The 12,460-nt window shown below is 46.3% G+C and overlaps 1 protein-coding gene across 1 annotated transcript; it reads right to left on the bottom strand.

Moving 5' to 3' along the window:
- Positions 1-10,454: 10,454 nt before the first annotated feature.
- LOC119352118 (indole-3-acetic acid-induced protein ARG7-like) lies at positions 10,455-11,383 on the bottom strand. Its single transcript, XM_037618849.1, has one exon. The coding sequence runs from the start codon at positions 11,262-11,264 to the stop codon at positions 10,851-10,853; it is 414 nt and encodes a 137-aa protein (XP_037474746.1). The 5' UTR covers positions 11,265-11,383; the 3' UTR covers positions 10,455-10,850.
- Between the last annotated feature and the right edge of the window lie 1,077 nt (positions 11,384-12,460).

Genomic DNA, 12,460 nt, shown 5'->3' with positions numbered 1-12,460 from the left:
TCATCAAAATAGATAAAAAGAGATGTATCTAGAACTAAAATACGTCTAGATACATCCCCTTTTATCCATTTTGATGACAAGTATTTTCGGACGGAGGGAGTATATTTTAGAAGATATCCAACTTCCATAACTGCTCCTGTAAGTTGGATTAGTGTCTTCTCGATGCATTCATTGTTGATCTGCAGAAGAGCCGCCTCCATCTTGCGTGTTTCTTTCTTCTTCGAGTCTAAAAAAGTAGAGGTTGCTTCCTCGCATCTAGTCTTGTGTCTAGCCTCAAATCTAGCAACAAGTGCACTTGCCTCATCTACAGCCTCTATGCTAGCTAAAAGTGCACGAGCATCCACTAAATTGCGCTCTATCAATATATCGATGTATTCTTCTTTCCAATACAAAAACTTGCATCCATTCTACACAACAAAATTTGAAGTTAGAACAACTAGTCAAATCTAGAGCACGAACCGAAGCTAAAAATAGCACATACCCCATCGTTTAAACACTTGATGAACATCCATCCGGGATGTTGGACACGCGACGCACAGCCTTCTTTAGGCAGTGATCGCACTTAATGAGCGGCAACCGTGCGCCGACGAGCTTTTGGGCTAGCATCGAGCCCGTCCGGCCACCATTTTGTGTATCTGCCGGCTGACCACGGACGGTGTAGATCCGAGCGGCTAGAGGAGGAGGCACTGCCTGCATGTGGCCTTGCGGCACTGCCAGGGCCTTCCGGCCCGGTACCCGGACAGTCCATGGCGCGGCGCGGCCTCCCACAGTCAGGAGAGCTCAAGACCGACCGGGTCCGCCCCAAATCCGGCCGACGAGTGCGCAAATCAGGTGGTCGTGGTTGGGTAGCTCGGGGGCGCCAAGGGGAAAGGGCTGGACGAGTGCGCGTCCGAGCTGCACAGCTACAATGGCAGCGGCAGCGAGGAAAGAGTGAAGAAGAATGAAGGACGTGCAGCCAGAGGGAAGGAGGGGAGATAAAAAAAGACGCCCCTGTGCCACCGACAGACGGGTCAGGGGAGGACACGCGCAGACGGCCTATGCGTCCGCGTGACAAAACTCAAAAAAACATAAAAAAAAAGGAGTCCTCCCACCGGCAAAGGCCGGGATTCACCACGCTCACGTGGCTCTAAGCTGACCTGAGACGAGGTGGACCAGTGGCTGTACCGGCGAGAGGTAAAGGAAACCTAACTTTTCGTGGGGCATGATGAACCGAGGAAAACGATCTCTGACAAAGCCAATATAATTGCCAGTTATTCTCGATTTCAAGTTTCAGCTGACATTTCTACCTACAGACCTCGGTAAGTAATCAATAAAAAGAAGAAAAAAGTTGGAACTTGCTTTTTCCCTTCCTCTGAAACAGGGTCCAATTTTTTTGCAAGATTCTCCCATCTGACCCTTCCCTTGCTTCTTTCAGAATCTTTGTCCTCATTTGTTTTACAATTCTAACTAATTAGATCTTAATTAGATAGGATTGTAAAATAAATGAGACTCGGAGATTCTGAAAGAAGCTGGATAGGGGTTAGATTCTAAAATCTTACAAAAGAATTAGGCCCAAGTCTATGACGACTTACTGGGTTTTTTAAAGGTGCGCGGAACATGCGATCGATCAATACGATGCGCGCCGCGGCGTGCGATGCCCCCAACCATCCCATGTGCGTGCGGGGTTGGTGTGCCGTGTACCGCCGAGGGGGGTGGGCGCGGCTCCTGCTTATCTTAATCTCCGTCTCCAAGCGTCCAAAGGGAGGAAAGAAAAATGTGGGCGGCAGCGGCCGAGTACCATGGCAGATCCCCGCTACCTTTTTTTTTTGAGAAAAGCTTGCTAGGCTTTATTGATCAGCTGAAAAGTTTGCAGGAATTACAATTGGGTCGTGTGGAGTACCCAACCATAGGTGTCTTCCAACAGGAAGAGAAACACCAAACCTAGCTAACTTATGAGGTTCAAAATTTGACTCTCGAAATTCAAAGCAAAAATTACAAGAATTAAAAGTGGTAGAAGTTTCCAAAATTTCCTTAATGATAGCGCCATAATCTCCTCCTGCTCCCTGGTGAATGTGTTGTATCACTTGCTTGCAGTCCGAAGCGACTTGAATATTTTCCATGCCAAGATCTTGCGCCAGAGCCAAACCCTCCCTACATGCAATCGCCTCGAGCGACGGAGGATCAACTAACCCATGGATCACAATCATGGACGAGCCAAGAAAAGCTCCATCTCGATCTCTGCATACCGCGGCTGTTGTGTCCACACTCTGATCTGTTGAGACACCTGCATCAACATTGATTTTAATAAAGCCTTCTAAAGAAGGAATCCATCTGCTAGTGACTCCAGGTTGTGCCCTTGCTGCTATATGTGCTTCTGGACGAGGTGCAAGCTGTTCTAACTCAGCAATAAAATTAACAACAAAGTTGTAAGTCGCATATGGACTCTGGTTTATCCCCTCGTGGATCAATTTCCTCCTAGCATACCAGATTGCCCACAATGTAACAACCATCTTTGTCAGCTCATCGTGACTAAGTACATCCATCATAGAAAACAGCCAAGCTCGCGCTGAAGGTTCCGATGTTACAATCATATGTTCCAAAAGTTCATGGTCCACCAAAGCCCATACACATCTTGCCATGTTGCATTCTAACAGGCTGTGCCTCCAAGAATCTTGTGCACCACACACATAGCATTCCTCATGGTGGGACATATTTCTGTTTTTTCGAACATCTTCTGAAGGAAGTGAGTTTTTTCGACAAGCGCCACAGAAAGTTCCTCACCTTTGATGGAACCGACACCTTCCACAACTTCTTCCATGACATAACATTTTCAGTGTTGTTTGAGGAGGACGCTCTCTCCTCTAGAAAGTCCTCCCTGCGTCTCTTAGTTTCTGCCAACATCTTGTACGCAGACCGAACGGAGAAGATTCCGTTCTTCTCAAAACCCCAAGACCAAAAATCATCTATTATCCGTGTACACAATGGAATACTTAATATAGCAGCCGTATCATAAGGGAGGAAGACTTGTTCAATCAGCTCAGTATTCCATCTCGCATTTGTTTGATCGATTAGCTCCGCCACCAACTGTGGTGGGTCGTTAACTCTCGCCACTATAGGTCTCATATTCTCTTTGCGGGGGATCCAGTTCATATTCCAAATGTCAATGGTGTTTCCTCTACCCACCCGTCGGATCAGGCCAAGTTTCAGAGTGTCACGACCCTCTATCATGCCTCTCCAAATCTGGGACGGGTGTCCACCAAGCTCTGCCATTAGAAAATCGCTGTCAGGGAAGTAAACTGCTTTAAGAATTCGGGCACTTAGAGATCCAGGATTTTCAAGTACCCTCCACGCTTGCTTTGCCAAAAGAGCCATATTAAAGATTTCAAAATCTCGAAAACCCAAACCTCCCATATATTTTGGCATGCTCATCGTGTCCCAAGAGACCCAATAAGGTTTCCGCTGACCTTGTTTGCTACCCCACCAAAACGCTTTGATCATTGATGTTAGTTGCTGGCATAAACCTCTGGGCAACTTAAAGCATGACATGGAATAAATTGGCATTGCTTGAGCTACAGATTTAATTAAGACTTCCTTACCAGCTGAAGAGAGAGGCTTTTCTATCCATCCTTTTATTTTACTCCACAGTCTGTCCTTTAGATATTTAAAAGCACCATTTTTTGAACTTCCCACATCAGAAGGCATGCCGAGGTATTTTTCATTTAGTTGCTCGTTAGGCACGTGCAAGGTGTTCTTGATAGTCGTCCGAACCTCCTCTGAACATCCCTTACTGAAGAAAAGGGAGGATTTATCCTTATTTATTCTCTACCCGAAGCTTTTGCATATGTCTCCAACAAAAGAGAAACTTCTTCAGCTCCCTCACTATTTGCTTTAAAGAACAGCAGGCTGTCATCTGCGAACAACAAATGATTCACCGATGGGGCCGATGAAGCCACTTGTATGCCACTTAGGTTAGATGACTGAACACTGGTTTTTAAAAGGCACGAAAGGCCCTCTGCTGCCAGCAAAAAGAGGTATGGTGAAATAGGATCCCCTTGACAGATACCACGCGTTGGAATGAAAGCACCAAGCTTTTGCCCATTAAAAAGAACTGAGAAAGAAACCGAGGTGACCATGCCCATAACAATGTTCACCCATCTGTCTGTAAATCCCAATTTCAACATGACTGCCCTCAAGTAAGCCCACTCCACTCTGTCATAAGCCTTCATCATGTCTAGCTTCAGTGCACAATGTCTGTGTTTTTGGGCTTTGTTTCTCTTCATGAAATGTAAGCACTCATATGCAGTGATAATATTATCAGTAATGAGGCGTCCAGGAACAAAGGCAGACTGTTCCTCAGAAATTATCTCAGGCAACACTTTCTTGAGACGGTTAGCAATAACTTTTGAAGCTATCTTGTAAAGCACATTGCATAAACTAATGGGGCGAAACTGTGTAAGGAGTGTGGGATTTTTTACCTTAGGAATCAAGACCAAGACATTATTATTTATCTCATGTGCATTTTCTACCCCTTCCACAATTCTGAGAACTACACTTGTTACCGCTTCTGCACAAATGTCCCAATGTTTCTGAAAGAACTGTGCTGGAAACCCATCTGGTCCCGGGGCTTTCTGGGGCGCCATTTGAAAAAGAGTTGTTTTTACCTCATCTGCAGTGTATGGAGCATTTAACATTTCATTCATTTGATGGGTTACTCTGCGAGGGATAGTATCCACCACTTCCTGCATGGACTCTGTTCCTTCAGTTGCGTACAGATTTGTGTAGAAGGAATTAGTCATCTCCCTCATTTCCTGCACATCTTCTGTTTTGCTCCCATCCGGCCTCAATAGCGCTTTAATTTTATTTTTGGCTCGCCTCATATTCGCCCGCATATGCAAGTATTTGGTATTTTTGTCGCCTGCCCTAAGCCATTCCAGTCTAGCTCGCTGCTTCCACATCAACTCTTCCTCACTACCTGGTCCGTTGTGGCGGCTATAACATGGCCGGTTTTGGCACAGTGGCTTCTGGGCCGGGCCCGGGCGCATTCACCGCGCGCGCGCAGTCCTGCCGATCGGTGCGTCACGTATTCTTTTTTTTGCGGGGAAAAGAGAGCTTTATTAATCCGTCAAAGAGGCTGCAGCACAGTCAGCCATGAGGCTGGTTACCAGCACATGCATGCCTAGCACATAGATGGGCCGGGACATTGGCGTGTCTCTTTAAGCTAAACTCTCAATACCAAGCAACACCGGCGCTAATAAAGAGCGCGAAGTACGGCGCGAGTGCCAGAGCTGGACAACCTCCGAACTGTCGGTTTTCATCTCGACTCGCACATAGCCCCGAAGCTGGGCAAAGATCACTCCCTCCCGGAGAGCTAGCGCCTCCGCCACCAATGGATCAGTAACACCCTGGAGTGGCTTGCACCAGGCGCCGAGGAAAGATTCAGATGTTCTGGCAACGCCTCCCAGTCTACACAGATTGGCCTCCACAGACAGGCCCGCATCTGTATTAATCTTGATACAATCATTCTCAGATGGCTGCCATCCATATCCTGGTAGGATCTTTGCATGCTGGTCCGGTAATTCCAGCAGTGCCAAAGCCTCCCTAGTCTTCTTCATTGAAATAATAGGATTCAAGCTCGCCCGATCATGAGTTATATTGTGTCTTGAGGTCCAGATCGCCCACATGATAGTGATGATTTTTGCTTGGTCCCTCTCATCGAATCTGGGGTCGCATAAAATGTCCCTAGACCATGTTACTGCATGGAGTTCCGGGAGTTTGATATGCAGCCACTCCCTCGCCTCCCGCCAGAAATTTGTTGCATGTGTGCACTTCACTAGTGCATGATACAAATCTTCGTCTGCATCAAGACAGACTTTGCATCAAGCCAACGTTGCTATGTGTCTGTATTTGAGGGAACTTTCTGTAGGCAAAATTCCTCTTAACACTCGCCACCAGAACACTCACACCCTTGGCACAACTTTCAGCTTCCAGAGTCTAGTCCACATCTGCTTTTGTTTCTCTGAAGATTCTGTAACCGTCCCTTCCTGAAGAGCAGCATACTCGTTCCAAGTCATTAGAGAGCGGTACACGGATTTAACAGAATAGTTACCAGACTGTTCAGCGGTCCATGCAACCGAGTCAGGTTCACCGCCAATCCTTAGGGGATATTGAGAATGGCTTCTGCTTCGGGAGCAATAAAATGTTCTCTCACCATATCAACTTTCCACATGCCTACGTCCACATCAATTAGCTCAGAAACTGTTGCTATTGCAGTGTTACCTATGTGAACAGATGACTTCAGGGAAATCAGCCCGGGCACCCAGCTGTCGTGCCAAACCAACATCGTAGTGCCATCTCCAACTCGTTTAATCAGCCCCGCACCCAGCGCTGTCCTGCCGGCGATGATCGCCCTCCACGTAGTCGAGGCACACTTTGGGATGGTGGCCTCCATGAAATCATTGTGCGGGAAATACTTGCCCTTAAGGACGCGAGCACAAAAGGATTCCGAGTTCGTGATCAGATTCCAGCCATGCTTTCCCAATAAAGCTAAATTGAAGAGCTCCAAGTGACGAAAATCCATCCCTCCAGCAGTCACGTATTCATGTGCGCTTCTGGAGTGCCACTAGCCGCCGGCCTACCGGTGCAGTGCATACATGATACATGCAACGTATCGGGCGAGTTGTTGGCACGCATTCACGACGATCGGGCGATGGGCATGCATGCAGCCCTTCCACTGTGCTCTGTAATTAAGCTGATAAGATCAGACAGAGCCTTGGCTTGGTCGTCACGTCCGCATCTCGGGCCACACGTTGGCACAGCACGCTGACAAGTCTAGGGACAAAGCTCGCCTCGTCCCATCGCCGATTCGCCAGCACATGACCGGAGCGTTCTGCATTCTCCGAGCAACCATTGTGCTAAGTGGAAAATCGGACCATTAACGTAGTGTTGTTTCGCAAAAAAAAAAAACTAGTGTAGTTTAACTCGCCCGTATTTATGTACTACGAGTATGTATTCCCTCCTTTTTCTACTCCCTTCGTTCAGAAATAAGTGTCTCAACCTTAATACTCCTTCCGTTTTTATTTAGTTCGCATATTAGCTTTGGTCAAAGTCAAGCTTTACAAACTTTGACCAAGTTTATATACAAAAATATTAAGATATACAGTAACAAATCAACAACATTAGATTTATTATTAAATGTACTTTCACATCGTATAGATTTATTATGATAAATGTCTATATTGTTTTCTATAAACTTGGTCAAACTTTATGAAGTTTGACTTCAGTCAACTCTAATATGCAGAGTAAATAAAAACGGAGGGAGTACAACTTTGTATCAAAGTTAGTACTTCCTACATTTTTATTTAATTCGTGTATTTGCTTTAGTCAAAGTCAAGCTTTGTAAATTTTGATAAAATTTATAAACAAAAATATTAACATATACAATAACAAATCAATACCATTAGATTTATTGTTGAATGTACTTCCACATCATATAGATTTGTTATAGTAAATGTTTGTACTTTTTTTTATAAACTTGGTCAAACTTTATGAAGTTTGACTTCAGTCAACTCTAAAATGCAGAGTAAATAAAAACAAAGGGAGTACAAAGTTAAAACACTTATTTTGGAACAGAAGAAGTATTCACTACTCATTGTACGTACGTGCTATGTGCCAATCTCCCCCCAATTCCCGATAGCTAGGAACAGTTGCACAAGTTGGTACACACGTCGATAAACAACGTTGGTTCACGGGTGGTAGCATGGGCGCGATCGAAACACAGCAAGAAGAGGACAAATTCAGTGTTTTAACCCTTATGCGAAAGTTTAACCCGTTTATAATTTTTTTTCGAATCTGGCCTTTTTCCTACCAACGTAGACGATGGCGATAGGATATAACGGGCTATCGCCATGGTCAACGGTGGTAGGCTACTGGTCAACCTGATGATGTGGCAATGATGTGGCAAGTGGCTACCGCCACACCATTTGGCGGTAGCACCTGGCCCGACTTCGACATTATATATAAAGTGCGTTGCCATACAGGACCGAAGCAATCTGATGGTAATGGCTAGAGCGGGCAAGTCATCAGAATTTGATTGTGTGTTCGAATCCAGGCAAAGGGAAACTCTTTTGTGAATTTTTTTACTCAATAAAAATGAAAAATAATCTAACTATTGTAGGATATGGATTATTGTTAAAAAAATTACTTATATGTAACTATTCTGACAACATTATTATATCTACTCTTATAAAAAGTAGAGTTGATGATGATGGTGTGCAACGAGGGAAGGAAACTATGACAATTTACCCGCACTCCTCTCCACATTTGCAGATACGGCCTTCCGTTTATCCTTTTTTCTCACAAGATAAACTACTCATACAAATGCATTTTAATGTTCCGTGCAATGCACAGACATCTTGCTAGTATGTATGAAATAGGGTCAAATCTGTACCTAAAATTTTGGTTAAAAATACAAGTATTTGCAAGTCGTGCTAAGGAAAAATAGGACGCGCTAATTTTCAAGGCATAACACTAATCCACTTTAGCAGAAACACATTCCTTTTTATTTACACATCTGCGCTCATGCACGACGTCTCAGCTAGAAGAGCGCCATGACCTCGACGCACCGGCGGCACGTACGTACATGTGTCACCGCGCCGGGGCGTCGCACATGCGGAACGGGGAGCGATCATGATTGTGGCCAGTGGACTGGAGCGGCTGTTTCAACCGAAATTTGTGCGGCCTGTTGGGCTCCGAGATCACATCATCAGCTCTCTCATAAGCTACACGATTACATCATTACATGTATAGATCAGGTGTTATTCTTAGGCCGCTAAATCCACAGATGACTATGAGTGGCAGATGCATGCACCGGCCATTCTGTTGCTTAGTTGTACTAACCGTGGACTATCCGCTTATGATTGGCACTACCTCGCTTGTCATAGCATGTTGTTGGGTTAGACTATACATTAGATTTGAGAGGCTATATATAGTATAGTAGTACAGCTTAAGCTTCTGCACATTCTATATACCTAGCTAATCTGAATACAGAGCGCCTTTCCTGCGTATCAAATTGACTACGCAAAGTCGTATGAATCTAGTGAGTAGATGGGTATGCTGTTGCGTGAGTCACATGCTCCTATATGCCACACCATGATTATTACCACTCTGGAGTAACCATTTGCGTTCGCAAGGTACGTACCCACTATGTACGTTAAGTTAAACAAATGGCGATTCGATGACCTTAACCGCGTAGTCAGCAAGTTAGCGTGGGTATTTGACATGTAGAGCTTCTAGCTAGGGCACATGACAAAGCTCGATTTGGTGCATGCAACACATATGATTAGCACAACGATGAATAAATTGGCATATAGGCTAGCGTATAGATCTTCTTGCAATATCGTTTTCATTCTAATGCAGATCGACGGAATCTCTGATCGGTGAAATGATAAGTAAATCAATATACTACTCCCTAATATAAGAGCATTTAGATCACTAAAGTAGTAACCTAAACGCTCTTATATTAGTTTACGGAGGGAGTACTTGGTAGCAGGCTCAATGGTTTTGGAAACCAATCATTTTTCGTCAAACAGGGTGCTAGGTAAAGATGTGCGCCATTTCAATTGTTTGTCTCTGCTAATCATGCATGTATCTTGTTCCACCACAATAAGATCTAGTAGTCGTGGTGGTTTCCAGCAAAAGAACAATGTAGTTTTATGCTGTGCATGTCAACGTCAACCACCCATTTCGTTTGTTGTAGAAACAACAAATCAACAATGAGGAGAGTAAGTTCCTCAATTATGTTGATGTAGCCCCCTATATGTTCTTTTATATTGTTAAGTGTTATGTCATAGAAAATCTCTCGTTCACGAGGCAAGTTGTTGCATCAGTAGTTCCACCTTCAAAGTCCAAACTGACTGCAAAGTAGACAACATTTTCATGAAAAGTTGTATTATTATGTGTGTTTATAGGTGTTTAAGAAAAACCTTCTACTCATCAGATAACTCTCAACTCAACAATATGCTAAGGAACAAAAATGTTTGGCCACCATATGACATTTGTTTTTTCTCAAGAAATGAATAATCAGATTTATAATTAGTTGGTCGCCGTGGGAACATAACAAATTCGTCGATCAGCACACAAAGCATACATTATTGTTCTTACACGATGGGCTAGCGACATCTCATACGAGTCAAACGGTTAGTACAACTAAGCAACAGAATGGCCGGTAAAGATGATGGCTTCAGATGTACTATTTTGTAAGGTCTTTGTGAATAAATAATAAAGTGGTTGCACGCATCGCCCAAATGCAGAAGCTAAGGGTATTCCTCCTTTTTTTTCTAAGAAAAACGGTCGACTGACCCAAATTCGACAATCAGACGACCTACATTTAGCCATTTCCCCTCCCCAACATCATGACAGAGGAAGACAAGCTTGTAAATGGGTGTTATTCCCAGCAAGGAGTGTTACCAATTACAACATCACAAAAAAAATGGTCATATTCTTGAAGTAATCATTACAAGTTTCTTCTGACCACTGTCAAGCAGTACAAGCAGTACAGAGCTGGTACTAGAGTAGATTTGCTAGCCACACGCCCGCCGGGCGCGGGCCTGCCTCAGTTGCTCAAGCGCGGTGCCGTCTCCGATTCACAATTCGGGGCGCCACCGGCCACTACCACCGGACCACGCCCTTCAGTCAGATATGCGGCCTCGGGCGCTTGCTGTGCGCGCGGGCGGCGGGCGCAGTCTTCTCGGCCGCGGCATGCTTGCGCCATTCCCGCGTCCAGAAGACCAGCCGCCGCAATTCGCCACCGCTAGCTCGCCTGCGAACAGAGCACGTACACCGAATGGCCTATGCGTGTTCCTTCCATCGATCCGTCACCACACGAGCTCCTCCGCCGCCGCCCGCTGCAGCAACGGCCGCGCCGCGATGTCTCGCCCGCTGGCGGCCGGCGCGCGGCAGCCGAAGGAACGGCCGCGGCGCTCCTCGGAGGAGACGCGGCGGAGGACGTCCCGGAAGCGGTCCTCGTCGCAGGGGAGCGCGATGGGGCCACACGCGCCGGTCCGGAAGCCGTACTCCTCCTCCGCCTGCCGGAGCAGCTCGAGGAAGACGGGGTGGTTCAGGTGCGCCGCCCGCACCACGAACCGCCGCGAGGCCCCGCCCACGCACACCGCCACGTGCCCCGCCGGCACCGCGCCGCCCTCGGCCACGCGCGCCGCGGCGCGGGACCGCCACCTCCGCAGGGTCTGCCGGAGCCAGACGATGTCGCGGATCTTGCTGCATTTGGCCATCGGCAGTTGAGACTTGAGAGCAGAGCTTCTGTTGGCCTGCTGCGCTGCTGGTCGTGGGTTAACGGTGGAGGAGGACAAGTTGGTGAAATGGAGCTGGCTGGCTTCTGGTGGAGGGAGGGGTGGGAGATTTTATAGGATGCTGGAAATTTTGGGACTTGGGTTCGTCATCGTCCAATTGGCCTGGATCAAATAATCTGAGCTGTGTGAAGGGGATGGGGCTATGTTCTTCCATGTAATATTTACTGTGTTCCCTATATGGCTGCCATTCACATTGTGAACCACATATGCCAGGCGGGTGTTTATCCTACGTTAGTCAATAACTTGTCCTGACGAAGCTTGAAAAACGAGGTGTATGGCCGTGTTACATGCACGTACGCCCGGTGTCCCGTGACTTCACTGATTCCGTTACACAAAAAAGTGCGGATCACTGTTGCCGCTGCCAATCAATTACTCCCTCCATTTCTAAATATTTGTCTTTCTACACATTTCAAATGATTGCAACATACGAATGTATGTAGACATATTTTAGAGTGTCGGTTCACTTATTTTGCTTTGTATATAGTCATTTGTTGAAATCGCTAGAAAGACAAATATTTAGGAATGGATGGAGTACTAAAAGAAAAGGCTCTAGAATTATTACAAGACAAAAGCATGTATTCCTCCGTTCCAAAATAGTAGATGACACGCAGTGCTGCACCGTAACAGTTTTTCGAGGGTTACGCGGGGTCACATGCACATGGTCACGTCGCATCGGCGTTTGCGTGGTTGGGGAGAGCCCAAGGAAGGAAGAGAATCGTCTGGTCACCAGCCCAAGCGCTCGCGGTCAGGTGCCGGAGGTGCATGTGCCCGGCGGGCATTCGATCCCAGCAGCATGTGGCCTCGTCTCGTCTGACGGGGAGGGGACGATATCTCAGTCGGATTTTGGCGCCGCGCTGTGCGGTATATCCTTGCCGGAGTTGTGGCTTTCACAAGATCGCCATGCGGATTCCAGGCCACGCATCCTCGTGCTCAGCGCTATATGGATGTGCATGCGCCCGTCAACTTTTGTGCTATCCTTTCAAAATAAAATAAAAAACACTTTAGTGCTAGCTGCTCGTAAGAGTTGATTAGCAAAACTGCTGCCAAAACGAGACGTGAGTGCCGATGCTGATCCCCTGTTCCAGCCATGGTATCGGTTAACCTCCCTCGGTTAAGAC

This window comes from Triticum dicoccoides, chromosome 2A, assembly GCF_002162155.2.
Source record: "Triticum dicoccoides isolate Atlit2015 ecotype Zavitan chromosome 2A, WEW_v2.0, whole genome shotgun sequence".
Taxonomy (NCBI): Eukaryota; Viridiplantae; Streptophyta; class Magnoliopsida; order Poales; family Poaceae; genus Triticum; species Triticum dicoccoides.
Note: the sequence above shows the minus strand (reverse complement) of the source record. Positions and strands in the feature narration are given on the sequence as shown.